Raw genomic sequence first — 20,524 nt, forward strand, 5'->3', positions numbered from 1 at the left:
AAGTGCTGACACTTTTAGAGTCGTGCATAATGGATATTCATTTTTAAAAATCATTCAATGAGGTTGTGGTAATTCCTGCTTTGTTAATATGTAAGTAGAGAAAAGCCAAACAAAATTACACCTTTTATTGGCTAACTAAAAAGATTACAATATGCAAGCTTTCGAGGCAACTCAGGCCCCTTCTTCAGGCAAGATGTAATACAGAAACTGGAGTTCCCTGCGTTTATATCCACACACAAGGACAATAAACAACATTGGTAAATCTTTAAATGAGAAATCTTGAATGTAAAAAATGAATAGATTCATTCAGGCTGGTGTTAATATAACAAGACAAAGAAGAACAATGTATGGTCAAGAAAAGTAAAATTTGTAAGAAAAGACTGTATATGTGTCAGCATTTTCTTGAAATATGTGTTCATACAAAGCTATAATCAATATCACAATCAGTAAAAAAGTAAAGACATAAAACAGGATGCATTTAGTACTTTTACACTCCTTTCACACTCTGAACCCTGAATTCCTCAATTAAATAGTTTATGAACTTAATGGAATTTTGTGGTTTACATATACTATCAAGATCTTATAATATCTTGTATCGACCTTTGTTAGATAAGTTAAGTAAGGAAGCGAAGTTCCACAAAAGATCTCTCAATAACCCAGTTGTTTTACATTTTGTCTTAAAGACATTTTAGAATAAGCATTTAAATTGAGGAAGGAGGTTCTCTTCACTCTCTTCCCTTTTTTACTCCATTTATGTTTATTCATTTATTATTTTATCTATTCATTTGTCTTTACTAGCATAAAGTTTTACACTGCTGGCCTAGCTCTCTTTCTCATGGGTGGGGATTGATTTGTTTCAAACCTTTTTCTTTTTGAAGTTTTACAACTTATGTGTTTGGATTGTTATCTGGTTTTAATAAATTCAATAAAATAAAATAAAAAAAATACACAGGGGGAAAAAACTAAAATACATCAGTGAACAGCAGTGATCAAGTTTATCATATGCAGTATGTGTATCATATACTGAAATGATAAAGAACCACTTAAAATTTTCTATAAATAGGAATCTGAAAAAAGAGAATCAAATAAAATGCAGCAATGCGTACTACTGTTTCCAAAATGAGCTTAGTTTTCAACAGACTAGTACCATGTGCCTTTCTTTTCATAGCTGCTTCACTGTCACCTGGGCACTTCATTCCCTTCACTAGTGTCAGTCAATAGCTATGACCTGAAGCACACAATGCAATGGTACATGCAGTGGTAATCTGCTTCACCAACTTGTTCATTGTAGACAGTCCATTATTTAAGACTTTTGAGACACTTTCCTAATACATACTTAACATATAACAAACGTAAGAAAAACAATCAAGCTACTAGTGGACAATATCCTGTTGCGTAAGTTGTGTAGAACTGGTCCACTCACATTATAGTCAATTCACTTTATATGCAACCACTGTGACAATCTATGTGCCTAATCCAGCAGCTTTACATATCTTAAAATAGTAAATCTCTAGAAAATATATACTTGGTCTTGACCTGGAATATTGCTAGGTCAAGTTCCTTGAAATATTTTACTTTTGCTTTCAACAAATAGCCCTTGCCCTGGTAGTCTGGCAGGATGTCATGTTTAAATGAAAGGGCTCCAGTGTCCTTTTCAAAAAGAGGTTTTAATTGGAAAGGGAAGAGTTTTTGACATAGTGAAGATACTGTTGGAGCAGTAGGTTAACTCTCATAAGCATATTTATAAACCCAAAAGAGCTAAGTGTACATGTTTAAAGAAATTTAAGAAGCAAGACCATTCTACAAAATTATGTGTTAATACGGTGAAAACATGGGGTAAAATATTCCTTCGTTCCATCATCTGTTTTAAGAATCCATTTTGTTGATTACAGGGTCATGGGGGCAGAAGCCTATCCCAGGATGGCATGACATTTGATCACAGGGAACACTCACACTCATTCATAGTGGAACAATTAAGTGTCACCAATTAGCCCCCATGCATGTCAGTGGGATTTGAGAGGAAATGTGGAGAATATGCAAAATGTACAAAGATAATAACAGGGCTCAAAATTGAACCCAAGTCCCTGCAGCTGTGAAGCAGCAATGTTAACCATTGTAAAAGCCAACAACAAAAATACAGACAGAAATTTGCCATGCAGCCTTGTCCAGATCTGTGGTGCAAAAAAGTAATTGTTTCCTTTTTGTTGTTTAATTAACTGTAGACAATACTGGTGTACATTGTGAAATGTGGGCTTGTATGTTACCGGCAATGTAAGAAAGGCAGGCATTGTATAGAATGCCTAGGCAATATATAGAATGCCGAAAATTGGATGTCAAAGTATGCAACGATTAATATGTCACACATTTCTGAGGCATTCTATGCAATGCCAAAAGACAAACCAGCAAAGTATAAAATACTCCCGCTAATGACGTTTCTAATGTCACGTGGCAAGGCACGTGACTTTCGACACTTACCTCAAATGGAGAATTCCACATTTGCATTTCAGTCTTTGTTTGGAATTAAGTGCAATTTAAAATAAAACTCTTTCCTTCCTTGTTGCAAGAAGTAGGTTCATATTTTATTTTCTCTTGTTTTCCTCAATAAGAAAGTCCTATACTGTATTTTGTATTTCTTTCATTTACTTTTTAATAAAAGCCTTTCATAACTCTTTTTTAATAATTTGCCTAAATAGCAATTTATCATTCTATATAATGCCTAAGTATTACATACACTGCCTAAAGAAAGTATATTTAATATTAAAATAATTCAGATATTTCATACTTTGCCCAGAAACGCCAGGCATTTTATATATTGCCTAGGCATTCTATACAATGACCGCGTTTCATACAGTACATTGCCGGTAACAATAAATAGCAGAATGATCTATTACGACAATAAAAATTATGCATCAATACTATTAGCAATAAAATGTAAGAAGTGAAATTTTGCTATACAATTCATCTTTAAATTTTCTTTGCCTCTTCATTTCACCTGGGATGTATTTGGTCTCTAGCAAGCTCTCAGTACTTCCTTTGTTCTGCATCTATCAGTCACTAAGCAATCGGGACTAAATGCTTGACTCATCTTGTAGGATAACAATAAAGAGTTACCAGAAAAATGTGCAATACCCCCCAAAAGTAAAAAAAAAAAAAACACCTCATTGAAAACTGCAAATACACCACTCCCTCTTCTGCTTGCTTTCATATTTTATCTTAAACTCTATATCCCACTATAATGTAATTGCCACTTCCAAAGAAGTAATGGGGACTTTTTATTTTTCAAGTCTTTCTTTCAGCCTAATTTACCCTGGCTTTCTACATGCCTCCCCACCAGGTGAGCTGCAATCAGACAATGCTGTACTGAACGATTACAGCCGTCATCACAACATCCCTCACAGTCTACAAGCTAATTCCATGTGAAAAAGCTAAATCTATGGTTCGCAGGTTCTCAGCGCTGGCACTCAATTGGCAGAACCTGTCATCCCTGTCTGGCCTGCGGTTCGTGACCCTTATATTTTCTCTGCTTTCCCACCACAATTAACCTGCATTGAAGAAAAGGGTACATATTACCTGTGGGTCAGACACAGGATATTGAGAACAAAGGGAGTTCTTGAAATCCACTTCATTCCAATCTACAATTTGTGGATGAACAGCCAAGGAATTAAAACAGCCTGTGAAAAGCGGTGATATAAAAAGTAGTTCCATTTCAGATTTTTTTTCTCGATTCCTTTTTGGAATTGTGTCTTTTTTGATAAAAGGTGAAGGGATGCTTTTATTTAGTTAAAGCCATAGATTTCAGACGTAAGACATAATATGTATGTCATTTTAAGAAAAACATTATTAGTTTTCTCCTTGATAAATCCGTTTTTTTTCCTAGACGCACACAATTGGTATAACATATTAAAGTGATAAACTAGAGACAGTACACAAGTGCATTTGTATGTTCTCACAAGGCATAGTGGAATAAAGTTCTTTCTGATTAAACTAGCTTTGCGTTACGCCAAAACACATTGCAAAACTAATAATGACACACATTCAGCTTTGGAATTGCAACATCACCCAAATATAACCAAAGCAACCAAAATAATAATTGTGTCTTCTACAATTTCTTACTTCATAGGTGTACAAAGCAAACTGGACAAAATTGTTAAAAACTAAAACAATTTGATTGCAAATATGAGAATTCAGGGTAGCCTAATTCAATAAAGTTGACTTGGAAACAGAAAAATGTTGTTTTATACAATACTTTGGGTGAACACCATGCCATGTTGCAGGTAAAGAAAACTAATTAGTTTAGTATGGGAACTGAAACACCACCAGATTTATGTCATGTTAGTGAAAATAATTTTATCAGGCACATTTTCACATTTAAATTGCTCCAAGCTCATGACTTAATTTTGAGCATGTTAACTTTGGAAAAATGTGAGATAAGGTTCAGTGCTCCACCATTCATTAGGTGAATCTCAGCAAATCACAAGACTCGCTTTTGCGCTGTGTATAGAAAAACCTGCATTTAAAGGCCCTTGTTGATCAGAGCCTAGAGGTTTAGTGTTCTTTTGCCTGATAAATTAGAAATTAGTTGTTGCCTTGGGGGGTCACTTTTCTTTTAATGACGGTCTGGACAGCTTGGCGGTGCAGTAATTTTCACTGCTGTTTCATAGTAGCAGAGGCATTGGGGTTTGTTCCAGGCCTTGGATACAGTTGGCATGGAATTTGCATGTTTTCCATGTATGTGGCACTCTTATTACCACTCACATCCAAAAAACATGCATATTAAGTTAACTGTCATCTACTAACTAGACCACTGAGGCTGTTTGAGGAAGCCTGTTCCATAATTTGTTATCCACCCACGGTTGATTCCTGCCTTGTGTCTGATGCTACCAGAATCACTTTTGGCTTTACATGACTCCATATTGGACAAACAGGTTAAAGCAGATTGGGTGGATGATAGTTCAATTGTTTTATTATGATGAAAACATCTATGCAGAAATCATGACAACAATTAACGTATAATAAAACTGTCTTCATTTGAACTTTAATAAAGTAGTGTTGAAAGGTGTTTGTCAGAATAGCAGTAATGTTGAAAATCCCCAAATATTTTTTTTATATAGCAAACACAGCATTCAGGAAAAAACACAAGGTGCATCTGAAGCAGTTTGTAAATATTTAGGCTTACAAAGAATGTAATGATCACTAAAAGCAAACTTATGCGTGGTTTCATATTTGGATCCAGATAATGGACACATGTAACAAGAGAAAGCAGAGGAATAGTTAGGAAAAGGGAGATTTTAGAATTATGGATCCATCATAAACTCCAAACCAAAAAAAAGGAAAATCATTGAGGATACAACTACTAATGTCAGGAGCAAAGGAGACCAACAGGAAAAACAAAAAGATTTGAGAAAGGCCAGGCCTTGAGTTTAAAAGATCGTTCAAGAAGGAGCATTGAGCCAAAAAAAAAAAGTTAAAATTAAGTAAAACAACTCTCTCAGGTATGGAGTTCAGATGTGTAATGCGCTAGATCTGTATAAAGGCACTGCCTAGCAAGCACTGCAAGCAGTCCAGAGCCAAAGTGAGCATTAAGACAGTGACCAAGTGATTTAAAGTCTTATACCAGCGTTTCTCAACCTTTAAGTATTTGCGACCCGAGTTTTCATAACAGTTTTAATCGTGCACCCCCTAACATTTTTTTGAAATGTAGGTGCATATTTTATTATACCTACTTAACTTTTATCGACATTTATCTAACTCTATATTTATTGTTCTTGTATCAGAATGTAGTTTAAGTTAATTTGTTTTGGTTTCAACAGATGTTTTTTTCATATTTTTGATTCTTGTTTTCTTTTTTTCACATCTTCGGGCCCCCCTTTTTGTTACTTCGTGCCCCCCTAGAGGGGCCCGCCCACAGGTTGAGAACCACTGTCTTATACAGTTATCATTCATTCCCAGTTTGGTTAGTACAGGGTGGTCCTGATCTAATTATGCAGATCCAGATCATTTGGATGACTTTGATTTATGCGGGGACGATTCCAGTTTGGTGCGAAGACGATTCTTCATGACGTCAGTTCGCACACTTCTCGATGGTCTGAGATTTTTCGGATGATTTTCTATGTAATAAACTTAATAAGTTATAGCGTAATGAAAATTGCATAATTAGATCTGGACCACCCTATACTTACATTTAATTGTTGGGCACTATATCTTTTTAAATGTATTAACATGATGAATTTAATTAAAAAAAAATGTGATGTTAATATTGCATTTAATCACACTAACAGTATTAAGCACTTTCACAAACGTTTAACAGTACCTGTTCATTAATTCTGAACAGTCTGGTGCAGCTTATGTCAAAAGAAACATCTTAAACTTAAATTCCATCTGTATAAAACACCTCACTTCATGACCAACTAGTGTTTTGATAAGTGGCTTTAAAGGCTTTTGAGGACATTCATCATGTGTATTGATTAATTATTCAGTGCTACCCAATTAATGTCAAGTAGTTCCTTTCACACCACATCTTACTCCTACTGTCTACCTAGTCACTTACATTGCTATTTTCCTCCCATCCCTAAGTGTTGTTTCCTTAAGATCTGATAGTTCCTGCTGGGATGACCTGATTGCCTTAGATGAGGAGTCCCTTCCCCACTGTGAATGACTGCTGCTTTTCTAAGAACAGCCACATTCCCACATTGAATAAGTGCTTTTATTGTAACACTGTTGCCAGAACCAAGGAATGATGGAAAAGTCTGGAATGCTTTCATCCTTTCCTATTGTAAACCCAGGTACTTTTAATTGTATACAGCAGCAGTGTAAGGCCAGATATACAGATCCAGATCAGAGCTCTTTAAATTGAATAACGAGTGATTAGGCACATATTCTCTGTACTGATTTATATTATTTCTATAAAGTTTTATTTCTTGACAGCAGTTTAGCATGACAATACTCAGTGCAAAATAAGACAGTCCATTTCCAGGTATTCCCTAAATATTAGTAGGCTCAATTTGCAGTTAACAGAAAAACTAAGTGCAAGCCTTTTTACAAGTAACAACACTTTTTTGAATCAAGGCAAATAAAGTGTGGCCCTCTCGACTTTTTACTATACTAAACTTTTGTTAAAATGCAATAGGACAGGTCAAAAATGTGTGAAGAGGCTATGTAACAAAGATATTTTATTTTTATTACACATATACACATCCGCTTTGAGAGCAACATTAATTCCTGTAAGAATTAGCAGCTCCCATTAGGTGAGAAAAGGAGGAATTCCTATTCTTTTGTGATACTGCTTAGTTTGATTCTTAGTAATAAAATAATAAATATATGCACATTTAAATAACATTATTATGAATTATCAATTCTAAAACAAGTAATGATATATGCCTAACATTTCATTTGCCAATTTTAGCAGCATTTCACAAGTGTAGCGTTCTGTCTTATTCGATTAGCCAACAGTTAGTTTAGACTATTGCTGGCAACGTTTCAGATTGGAATTTCGGGAGGCCCCCACCCCTGGTAAGCTAAGCCTTTAGTACGCCTTTTACAAATATACACTTATACTAAATAGTCATACCAACAGAACAATTAACTTAACAGTAATTAAGCCCATCTTTGCCTAAGGCATTACTTTTCCTCAATAAAACGTGTTTGCACTTATTACCTGATTTCAGAAATAATTAGCTCTGAATGTGTTTTACATTATAAATATTACTTTTTCTTAATTATACTTTCTGGAATTATGGAAAAGGGATATAGCACTGCCCCTGAATTGCTCGTGACTGTTTTTTTCTGCTTATGACCTTTATAAGAAGACAAACTAAAAGAGAGTTAGTCTCTCAAAGGTTTTTCCAACACATATATACACATGCATTGTGTAATTTCTAGTGCAAAACAAACAATTTTAGGATGTATAACAACATCAAGGATTTACAAAATAGTTCCATCCACATAAAGATAACTCTCGTTAAGGCATTAAGAAAGTAACAGATGCCAATTCAAACAGCTATCCTTCCATTATTTTACATTACAACATCTTAGGAATTCAATGTCTGTACAAATAGCAGCACGAATCAACATCTGCTAGGACACCAGTCCAATGCAAAACATGCACACAGTCAACAACCCAGTCTCGCTCATGTAAGACCAAGTTGCATTGCCTGTCAAATCCAAAGACCCCACAGAAAAACCTCACATCTGAAAAAGAAGAATATGCCAGTTCGAGATAGACAGTGACTGACCCAAAATGGCTTTTGCTCTATGTTTTGTGTCGATATGCAAACTGGCATAAGATATCCTAATAGGTTCATTCTGGGGTTCTTCCAGAGGGGCTTAAAGTGGAGAAAGACAAACAAATTGTGGTTGCATTCACTACACTCTTAGCACGCAGACTTATTCTGATAAACTGGAAAAACCCAAACTCTCCTCTTTTAAGTCAGTGGGAAACCGATGTGTTATATTATTTGAAATTGGAAAAAATCAAATACTCAGTTAGAGGATCCGTACAGACTTTTTTCAAAACATGGTAGGATCTAATTAGTAATATTTTAAAATAAGTTCATAAAGCACAGAGAATTTTTTAATTTAGGTATGTTTACAAGCCTGAAATTTTACAACGTTTGGCTTGCTCTCTCTCTCAGGGGTGGGATCGATCTGTTCTTAACTCAATTTTTCTTTTTGTAAAAACTTGATTGCTTTGTATGGATTGTAATAAAATTAATAAAAATAAAAAAAAATTTAAAAAATAGGTTCATTTTACAAAGAATTGAAAATTCGAATGATTTTATCAAATGTTTCTGTTAAAAACAGGGCTGTGAAGTTAGAGTCGAGTCGTGTGTTCAGGGGTTCTTGTCTTTTGTTTAAACTGGCCAATACGGTAGAGAGTCAGCTTCCTAGCCAGTAATTCTGTGGTTAAATGACGTGTTTGTTGCCTTCCTTCAATCAACATGGAAAATACATTAGCATATTAAATACAGAGGAATTGGAGTCAGGGAGTCGGAATCAGAAGTACCGGGGAGTCGGAGTCGAAGGATTTATCTACTGACTCCACAGCTCTGGTTAAAAACGCCATACATTATTTGCCTATCATCCTAAAAATGCATTTTGTGTGAGACTTCATAAAACATCATGTTACCATAATTGGCGAGACTGTTTGTACTGAGGGGCAGTTATTTGTGGATTGAGGCATATTGTGTTGTTTATCCTACAAAAGGAAGTGATGTGTTCTACAGGGAAAAATAGTTCTAAGGAACAAATATGCTATTATAATCATATTACAAAGATATTTCTGTTAGAAGTTACCAAGAAAAAAGTTAGGGTCATAGTTAGTGTACGTAAATAATCTTTCAACAATAATTTGTCAACAACTTACTGGGGAAAACCCAATTTAAAAAGAGAACACAAATTACAAATCAAAACCCATTACATCTCTCCCTTGATTGATTTTCTTTTTGCTTCTTGTTCGAGCCCAACTCTCCCATGAAATTCTTCCCTTTATTTGATCAAATTTCATATGGTCTGTTATACATACTGACATCTTTTATATAGGAACACACGTCATGTTGTCCTGCAACACTCATGTCCCGATCTGTAAAATGGTGGTGCACTTGATATTACTTATGGATGAATGCTGGTCTCATAGAACAACACAGGCCTGCAGTGTCAACACGATGATAAATAAGAATGAATACATCAAAATGTAAAAACTAACATTTCTGACAGTATGGGGAAAATGTGGGAAGTGAACAAAGAGACAACAATGGAGGTGTTTGGTATATCGATGCATTTTTACTCCCAGTTTGAGTATTAACATATGCTAGACATGCTTTTCATGTTCACACCCTTTGAACAATAGAGCTCCTTTTGAAGGCAAATAATTTATTACAAGTAAATCTTTATTCTCATGTAAGGACAAGTTTGAATGATTTAAGACCTATACGAGCAGGAAATATGTCTGCTAACAATAGGGAAAGACTAGAAAAGTACATGTCAACCATACGGCCAACTCTTCAAGTGATTGGCAGCCTATTACCTGCAACATTAATCTAGGTGACAAAACCTGCAAGTAGTAGCAGAATGATTAAGCTGGTACATAATTAGAAACTCTCTTGCTGGCTGTGTCTCTAGACATACATAAAATACTGTTGCAAAGGTACAATTAAGAATATAATTTTTGTAACATAATAATATAAACTATTGTTTTTGACTGCACTCCTCTTCCCTGTTTCACACAGATTCAACTATAGGAAAAAATGTATTCCCGTTTTTTGAAGGGGATTGAGGATATGTTGTTTGAGATCATCTGAACTACACATGTATCTGTTAAAGCTAACTGTGAATTTTGGAATGCTTTTGAGTGGAGTTTTGTTTTCCTCCCCTCCATTGTTAATTGGACATAATTCAGTTATAATTTTGCTTTTGCCTAGTGTCAGTGCATACAGTATAATGAAAGGTCACATTGGTGATTAGATTTTTGAGTTTCTGAGACTTCTGAATATTCATGGAAATACAGTCATGTGCCGACTTACAGCTCCGTTTGGGACTGGCCGTTTGGCTGTATGTCAAATTGGGCATATGTCGGTCACAAAGTGTATAAGTCATTGCATTTGAGGTACTATGGGTCTGGTGTGGTTCATCTGTATGCATACTTTAACTGCCATTATGGAGTAGCACAAACTGATCTTCAAGTCTCAGTGGCTGAATGCCTTGCCTGTGAAAAGGAAGGTCATGCAGGCCAAATGCCTGCATTTCTGTCTTCCTGATGGAAGAAAAAAGTGCAAACCATCTACACAGAAAGATCGGAAATGCGGGAAGCACAAGTTAAAAAAATTGCTGCCTCAAAAGACATAAATCATTTGCAACGAGTGCAGAATGCAGCTGCTAGAATCCTAACTGGGAAAAGAAAATCTGAACACATTTCTCCAGTTTTGATGTCACTACACTGGTTGCCTGTGTCATTCAGGATTGACTTTAAAATACTGCTTATGGTTTATAAAGCCTTAAATAATCTCGCTCCATCTTATATATCGGAATGCCTGACGCGTTATATTCCAAATCGTAACCTTAGATCTTCAAATGAGTGTCTCCTTATAATTCCAAAAGCTAAACTTAAAAGAAGTGGTGAGGCGGCCTTCTGCTGTTATGCACCCAAAATCTGGAATAGCCTGCCAATAGGAATTCGCCAGGCAAATACAGTAGAGCACTTTAAAACACTGCTGAAAACACATTACTTTAACATGGCCTTTTTATAACTTCACTTTAACTTAATACTGATACTCTGTATGTTCAATTCTTCATAATAATTATTCACAGTGGCTCCAAAATCCATACTGACCCCTATTCTCTCTTCTGTTTCTTTTCCGGTTTCTTTCTGGTGGCGGCCTGCGCCACCACCACCTACTCAAAGCATCATGAGGCACCAACATTGATGGACTGAAAGCCAGAAGTCTACGTGACCATCATCATCAAGTCCTTCAATGAAAACCCTAAATACAAAGAGGACTGTTTGACTTATGTTAGGTAGATTGCCCAGAGGGGACTGGGCGGTCTCTTGGTCTGGAACCCCTACAGATTTTATTTTTTTCTCCAGCATTTGGAGTTTTTTGTTTTTCTGTCCACCCTGGCCATCGGACCTTACTCTTATTCTATGTTAATTAATGTAGACTTATGTTTATCTTTTATTGTGTCTTCTATTTCTCTATTCATTTTGTAAAGCACTTTGAGCTACATTTTTTTGTATGAATATGTGCTATATAAATAAATGTTGATTGATTGATTGATTGAAAAGCAGCAGCAGTTCATTGAAGGAAGACAGCGAAGAGATCGATAGATCTGCAGCTCCACAATGAGAAGTTTGCCTAACCACACATGGTGGAGAGATCACTGCACAGAAGTGTGGCATTTAACATCCCTGCTAGATTGCATGACAGCGCAATAATTAACATCTCTGCTGTGCCACTTGACAACAAGGCTCTCAAGATCCTTGATGTTGTGTCTCTGTCACTGGCCACATGCCCATAATTGAAATGTGTTTCAAAGAGTTTATGTGAGGGTTTAAGGGAGAAGGGAGTCCAATGCACTGGCGCTGACAAGATGCATCAGTCAGGGATGTAAAGTATGGCCTGGTATTCCATCATGCAAATAAGCAGCTTAAAAATCAGCTGCAAGGGAGCCTATAAAAATGGCAAGCCTACCAAAGTCAAAACAACTTCCAGTTTGGTGAGAGGAAGAGGCCCTTTTAAGAACAGTGAGCTACTTAAAATAATCACGTAAAGAGCATAGGTCCATTGAAACCACAGCGGTAAGGTGCTACACCATTAATTTTATTGAGGGAGGCACGAAACATCATGGCAAGACAAAAAATGAGAACATAGAAAATAAAGGATGACTGTTAGTGGACAGATGTGGACACATTGCAGGTACCAAAATGTTTTACAGCATGTTTTGTGTATAGTATTGTAGTTTATTATTACAATACTGTATTCAAAAGCATACCAAATATGAAACATATCTGTTTCTCATATCCGTTCATTCCATGTGAAATGTACATGTAACTTGGATATGTAGAGTGTATAATTCTGTGGTATTGCTGAACATATACGATAAACGGGTATACGATTTCTATAGTTCTCGGCCGTAGGTACAAATGCCTTCAACTCAGTAGGCCATGAATCACTGCATGACTGTAGTTTATTTTACTTTGTGTCCTGGTCTTAAAAACGTTACTTATTTTCATTTCTCAAGTGAAATGGATATTCTACTGTATGTTTAATTCATTTTATCTTGTGCTAATGGTAATACTAGTGCGCTATGTTATACATTACACATGTGTTGTGTAGGACACACTTTGGTAATCCTAGTCAGTTTAAAATGACTACTGCCCTTAACTGTTACATAAAAGGAAATGGAATAACTGATGAATTCTATAACTGTTACTAATATTATTATTATTTGCAATTTACTTCAGAATATGCTATCTGTTTCTCATAAAATCATACATTTTTAGCAGTTTGGTGCAATATGCAATAATACAGTGCAGTGCACAATACAGTTTTTATGTTAAAAATGAGCCATGATATTCAAAATGAAAAAGGATGTAAACAGATCTTCACTTTATCAAAAGAAAAGCTTGACCCCTAAAATAAACAGACAATTCACATGAAAGCGAAGTTTGTTATACTCCTTAATACATGTTTGTGGCAACATATTAAGTAAAGAATAAATTGGACAGTACAATATAAAATAATTCCATTATTGTAATAGAGCAAAAATATGCAAGGCACATTTAAATCATTTTACTGCAGTGTGAGTTGCCAATTCATCTGTGAGCAGTTTCATCACAGATGAAAAGAAATCAAAATACAGGACAGATGTTCAACAAACCACATTTAAGCTTTGTCACAAACTGGCATTTTTAAAATGATTGCGGGATCATCTGTTAAATAAGGTGCAGTTTGCTAGATTCCAAAAAGGGGAAACATCAGGAAATATTTAAAAGCCAATTGCTGCCAATTAACTTTGATCAGCACAACTGGAATCTGAATCTTTTAGAATAATTCTCTGGTGTGTAAAACAGCACACAGTCTCTCTTTCTCTCTCTCTCTCTCTCTCTGGTCTTCTATCAGAAAGCACAACACGCTTGTGGCTAATGAGTCTTGGCACACTCACCACAAATTGTTTCTCACTTGAGTTTCAAGTAAACCATTTGCTCCTGTTCTGTTGTGTCACAGAAACTATTCTTTTTCAGTCAGGACAAGGTGTTTTATAGGGCAAAACTTGCCCTGATGCCAATTTACCTTAAAGCCTTTGCAGACAATCTTAGCATCTCTAGAATGATTTTATAAAACATTTCTTGGGAACTTTCACATACATGATTTCACATCTTATTTAGAAAGTCCAAAATATGTGAGCAGCAGCACCAAGCCCACGCAGCATGACATACCGATAGACAGAAACAGTGGAGAAACATGAGAACCTGACAAATTGTACCTGCTACTGGCAAAGAGAAACGATGGTACAGTCACTATGGCCTGAGACTGACAGCACATGTAAAATTCATGATATCCCAAGGGCTCCAAGGTAATACGTTACCACAGTGGGATGCAACTGAGAAGTAGGCACCCTGCTATTAAATGTTTGCTAATGCTCAAGTTAAATATTTAATGGTTTGATCTTGCAAGTAATATAATGCACACACTTTTCTGTAACTTGGCCATATATCAATCGGGTCTCTAAATATCATACACAGCTGGAATAATTGACAACATAATTACAATAATATAAAAAAATTGCAGGAATACGACTTATACCACATACACAAAAAAGTGCTAGAATGTGACATACTTCTAAGTCATTGAAGAAAAGATGTGCGTCTGCCAAATTGAAGATCATTTCTTCCATGCGCAGTCCTAGTGATACCGATGTAGGTGGATCCTAAAAGTAAATACAGTAATTATTTGAGTCATTCCTTACTCACAGAAACAAATGAAAATATTGCATTTGTGTTAACAATATACAGGAATGCCACTCTAACTGAGCATGAAACTAAAAATTAAGTTTTTTGTATGTTGTGCTTTGTGATTGTACAGTACACTGAAAATCTGGTTTAGCAAGCAAATAGTTAGATGTCATTAACTTGAGAAACATTAGAATCAATACCTTAAGCAAAAGCACAATAGAGACATTAAGCCACCTCGACAGAGACCTCTTTTTTGACATCTCATTTACCAGAAATCATCCTCAGGACTTTTGGCATTGAGTTGCCATGGAGGACTGTACATACAGAAGTAAGATCTTATCTGTGGCTTTTTTTTTTAATGAATAACAAAAGATTTTCACTCATAATATCGCTGCTAACTTGAACAATTTCCTGGTTTAACAAAGGTGTGAGAACATTTTTTTTTAATTACCAAGAAAATGTAGTTACATGCATAGACTGTAGCGTCACTAAGGAAAAAAAAAAATGAAGCAACACAAAACAATAGGTTCACGACCGAGAAAGGGCAACATGAGGTGAGCTACAGAGCAACTGACATGCAAAAATGGTGCTCTAGCTTAGTGTACTGTATACAGCTCATCAAATGGTTTTATTTACTGCAGCTCTGCAGCACTTAGTCTCCCGCCATTGCTCTGGCTTTAAAGCATTTTTTCTTATGCCTTTGAGGACTTAGTTATGTGTATAATTTTTCAGTTTTACTGTGTGGAATCATTAGGTTGTTTTCACAAGAAGATAATAGATACTTTAATGTGATTTCTGAAAGTCACTAGGCACACATTATAAAAGGAGGTGCATGAGGAAGAAGGATCTCTTCCAGTAGAGATTTATTTTTGTGCAACTTACCTCATGGCATTACTATTTTTTCAAATAACCAGCCCTCTACTTGGTCTCTCAAGTGTGGTTCTGGATGCTTTACTTATAATAAAGTGTCCAAAAAATTGCTACATTTTAGTGTAGGAAAATCAGAAGCAATCAAAACATTAAGAGCACAGTCTACTGTGTGGGTCACTCCCATTCATGGAGAATATGCACCAAGAGTAGGACATGCACTAAAGAACAGATGTACAGTACAGTATGACCCACACACAGTAGCTGGTGGCAGTGATTACGCTGCGCAATCAATACTGCTCTGTTATGCATAATATGAGATTTGATATGTACTCTTTGTTATTTGAAACAAAACAGTTCAGACAATCTGAGTATGGAATGTAATAAAAAAAAAATACTCCACTAAAATAGAAGTAGATGTACATGAAGGAGTGAATTAAAGAGTTTGGAGTATGTTATCAGTCACTCAGTTATTATCCAACCCACTATATCCTAACACAGGGTCACGGGGGTCTGCTGGAGCCAATCCTGGCCAACACAGGGCGCAAGGCAGGAACAAATCCCGGGGCAGGGCGCCAGCCCACCGCAGGACACCTTAATAACATTCCAGAGATTAACACAATGATCTAGACACACACAATGTTAAACGTGGAAAATCAGGAAAATGAATGAGAGTATCAATTACCGATACTTGCAGAAGTGTTGAATTGTAGTTCTAGAATTTTTTTAAACTTTTAAAATGAAAACATTTCTTAAAATTTTTAAAGACAGTATATAAAGTAGGATCTTGATATGTATGTAAGTGTCCCTAGTGTGTGTTTGGTGTGTGGGTCTGTGCCCTGCGGTGGGTTTGTTTCCTGCCTTGCGCCCTGTGTTGGCTGGGATTGGCTCCAGCAGACCCCAACTGCAGGGCAGTAGTATGTTATGTTCACCAAAATAAAGGTCATCCACTCATTTGGAGACATAAGTGAGTGCTACAGGCATGGAAGAAATATGAAAGAGGGTCTCTTCCACTTTATTTTTTTCCTTTATAAGGGGGTCATTAATGACACTCACCGTTAATGAAGTATTCTCCAAATACAGTTTAAAATAAATGAGCTACATGAGATGAGGACTTATAATCTGTATTCTAAAAAGGTAATACTTGTCATAATGTACTATAAGTCATATTAAAATTTGTAATTTTGTTGAGCAGTCATATTTGTTATCAGCATTGTACACATTTTGCACTAAATCCTGCCAAGATAGGCTCTGGTTGCTGTGATTCTGAATGAGATGAAATACATTTGATAATGGATTGATGTTTGTATGCTTAAAAAAAAAAGAAATACAGCAAGTATAAATATTTGAGGTTAAAAAAAACTGATTATACAGCAGGTCCATATGAATAGCCCACATTTATATGATAAGGCTGGCTGACTTGTTTTGTTTAGTATTTAGTTATCATCAGCATAGCTTCAGTTATAAATGAAAAAGCACACCATTTTCTATTTGGTTAACCTCTTAAATGCCAACACTTGATTTGTTTCTTCCTATAAATAATACAGAATATTATGTACAGCAGTTATGGTTATAATGAAAGACATTAACTCATCAGCATAAGGAAAAAATAAACTAATCTTTTAAGTATTACACTAAATTGCAGCAAACTAGTAAAACTGTTTGCCAAGTCAATGTAAATTACCTTTGACTTTTTTCAAAATTCATATTTTCCCTTAAAATAATCTTCGGAATGTAATTAAAAATGAAAAGTAAAAAAAAAAAAAATCGGAATTGTGTTTATCCACAAACTTTCTCTTTCATAGTATTGAATTTTCCTAGCTAGTGGTTCATTCTTTTAACTTAAAAGTCAAATGTTCATTTTAAAAATAAACAAGTAAATTGTCCCCTGTTCAAAGAAAAAAAATCCATTACTATAACAATCACCAGCATGTACCTGCATGAACAGGCCCTTTAATGCTTGGCAGCTTTTTTTCCTTCTTTCTTTCTTTCTTTAAAAGACAAGGTCAAGCACACAACTGTAGGGCTACATTCCAGTCATGCTGTATTACTCAATTTATATTTTGTAATGAGGGCTAAAACACATCTACCTTTTCACATGGCCTTTTAGCAGCGTCGCTGTTTTCAAAGGAAACAGACAGGACATCTGATTGAATAGCACTTTGTTGGCATCATCATATGAAAAAGTGATATACAGTTAGGGTAATAATAGCCCAATAGCATAAATTAGCCTGGCCCGACAATCTTATCATTAATGTATGTTAACTTAATGGGTAGTATTTTGATTTGATTTTCTGTTTTCACTCCAATACTTCCCATGTACCAAGCCTGCTTAAGATATCTTGCATTTTATTAAAAAATAAACAAAAAAAAAAATTTGTGTTGCGAGAAAACAAATTCATTATGTTGCTGCCTTTATTTGTACACTGTAGATACTATACGCAATACTCTGACACTATACTTTTATTGTTGTTAAAATAGACAATAAAATTGAAGGAGGCTTCATGTAGTAAAAATGAAATGCATTTACTTTTCACCTTTCAGACCTCTGCTATGCTTGGTGAAGCATATCTGGTGAGTTGGCAACATACAAATTCTTATCTTTGAACTTGAGTAGAACAGAAGTTTATGTCGTTTTCATACAATAACTAATGGACAAGTGATTAAAAGTGGGCTTTATACTTCCAAATCTGTAACCTTCATAAACAAAGTGTTATATTGTCATTGTCAGTGGTAAGTCGTCTGCTTCATATTCATAAAGTAAATCAGCAAAAGGTATCAGATTGTTAAAAATAAATCTGCATGCCATTTTATACTAAATTGTATAATTAAGAAATAAGAATGAACATTTAACTTTAAAAAAAGGAAACTGAGCTCTCAATAACTTCCAATTCAACTTTTATTCAAACCGCTAAAACATAAATTTCATTTTTTCTTTACATTCACACATTTAAGTTAGTAAAAATAAAGAAAATACAATAAATATGAATGGGCTTCACAATAAATGCAGAAAGACCTGAAAGAACAGAATTTAGCTGTCAATAGGTCTGAATGAATGCACACAATTTTGGAGTCTGGCACAAACGAGGAAAAAAAACCTGTAATTAGCTTTTATTTTTGGCGCCACATTCAGAAAGTATTTGTGAGAAAGTTGCTTCCTTATGCAGGCCAGTAAATGTGCAAACTGAACTTTGTTGTTGATGTTGAAACTGCTAATTCAGTTTCACTTCAAATAACAGACTATGCAAAAGCACACAGCAGTACAAAGATGTTTGAAAGGATTAGAAGTGCAATGCCACTGTGCGACTTAAGAGAAAAAGAGATGTACTCATTAAGCAAAAGGTGTTAGGCATTAAATAAAATGCATGCAGGTATGCAACTACATATGCAGTCATAGTATCTATCTATCTATCTATCTATCTATCTATCTATCTATCTATCTATCTAATATGTAAATAAAATATTACGCTCTAGAGTCCATATGACACCTCTTTAATGTCTTCTTCAATAAATTAGCTGAATTTTCTTAAAACACGATTAGGGCTCCATTCATGCATGCACAATGTTCTTTCCCAATCAGACATAAACATTTTAAAGTGTGAGTGAAGCTCAACTGAAAGCCTGCGACTTCTGTTCCTCTATTACTTTTGCACCTGTCTTCAGAAATCAGTGTCCCAGTGTCCCATCCCCCTTCTCTCCCCACTAACCCCCAGTTTAGACCCAATCACTGTGCAGCTGGTCTAAACCGTCAGGTTTATGAAACTAAACAGCTACGGTGCCAGTTCTGTTAACTGAGAAGGACAGTGAAGCCTTTAGAAAGGCCGAACGAGAAAACTATTTTTAGCTTCTAGTTCTCATTTAATGAAAATTATGTTCATGCTTTTTTTTAATTTATTAATTCAAATCATACAATTAGGTTTTGAAATTTGTAAAAAGTATACAATTATAATGAGTAAAATATTTAATTGGAGAAATTGACTGTACACATAAAATGAGATCATTAACCTATTAGACCGCCTTGTACCTTTTGACTCAGTACTTTCAATGGAATCAAGTTGCTCTTAAATCTAGTATTATAATCAGTGAATCTGGAATTGAACATTCTGGACTACAGTGTAATGCTCTAAATTTACACAATGCTATTAGTAAATCAAATTCCTGGTCTTTACATATTTCTTTTGGAAATTGTAAAAATAAAGATTATTGTGTAAACTACACTTGATTTACCTGATTCTAATTGTCTATCACCGGAGAAAAACTCACAATCAGACAGTCAAAGTGGGAGTCAATGAGTTGAATTATGCATATCTGAATCAACATTTTCAAATCTAATGCTTTATAACTGCTCTTCTATCCATCTTTTCATACATCTATCTATTGCACCATTACTAACAGATATAAATGTGAAGTTCTGGGTATATTGATGCCTTTCTGCATCCGTTCAACAATTCAAAATTGATTATAAGCAGCAGAAATAAATTTTTTAAAGCATACAAGAACTGATATTTTCAATATATTTAAAAAAAAAAACATGACTCCGATTAATAATTTGGTTGAAAAATGATATTAATTAAAACAAGCTTAAAGCTTGCTTTACCAAGAAATAAAATCACATGTATCTGCATTTCTGAATGCACTTAAAGCTTGCAGGGAAATTAAACTATAAAAATATAAAACTGGAAAGGGTTTAATAAGAATTCATTCTTGGGTCATACCTACACATTTAGGTTCTACTGTATGATAGATTTAGTAACAATGTATTTTAGATTTTGAACAAAATGGACGTTGTAGATTCCACGTTTTGTTATAAAGATTTAGGAAAAGGATACATTGGCGTTAAACAAATTGTTCACTGAGGTAATATATCACACTCTTTTCCACAACACTGCAATCATAATATCCCCTACCACTTAATGACTCTGAATTAAACTGCAAAATCTTATTTCTTTGAATGTGCCCTTTGGTCAGTCCTAAGAGCTTAATCATTGTAATGCACTTGTGCATAATTATGCAATTAGAAGTATTTGCAGAACATAATGCAAGTTTGGAAGTTGGACCATCTGGATTCAAGTAAGCATTAGGTTTATATATTTTAGGTTTTATGTGATATTACTGTAAATTGGTTAAATGTCATTTTAACCACTTTATAATTTTCAAGATTCTAATTCTAAGATACACTATCGGGAGAACAGAACCAAGGTGACACAGATG

At 35.0% G+C, this 20,524-nt stretch overlaps 1 protein-coding gene across 13 annotated transcripts in view; it reads right to left on the reverse strand.

Moving 5' to 3' along the window:
- eya1 (EYA transcriptional coactivator and phosphatase 1) overlaps window positions 1–20,524 on the reverse strand; it is a 69,171-nt gene that overhangs the window by 17,893 nt on the left and 30,754 nt on the right. For all 13 annotated transcript variants that reach the window (XM_039754639.1, XM_039754640.1, XM_039754651.1 and 10 more), the window contains one exon: window positions 14,332–14,421. In XM_039754639.1, coding sequence (XP_039610573.1) covers window positions 14,332–14,421 — 90 coding nt within the window. The remainder of the gene's footprint in view (window positions 1–14,331; window positions 14,422–20,524) is intronic.

Source organism: Polypterus senegalus, chromosome 5, assembly GCF_016835505.1.
Source record: "Polypterus senegalus isolate Bchr_013 chromosome 5, ASM1683550v1, whole genome shotgun sequence".
NCBI lineage: Eukaryota > Metazoa > Chordata > Cladistia > Polypteriformes > Polypteridae > Polypterus > Polypterus senegalus.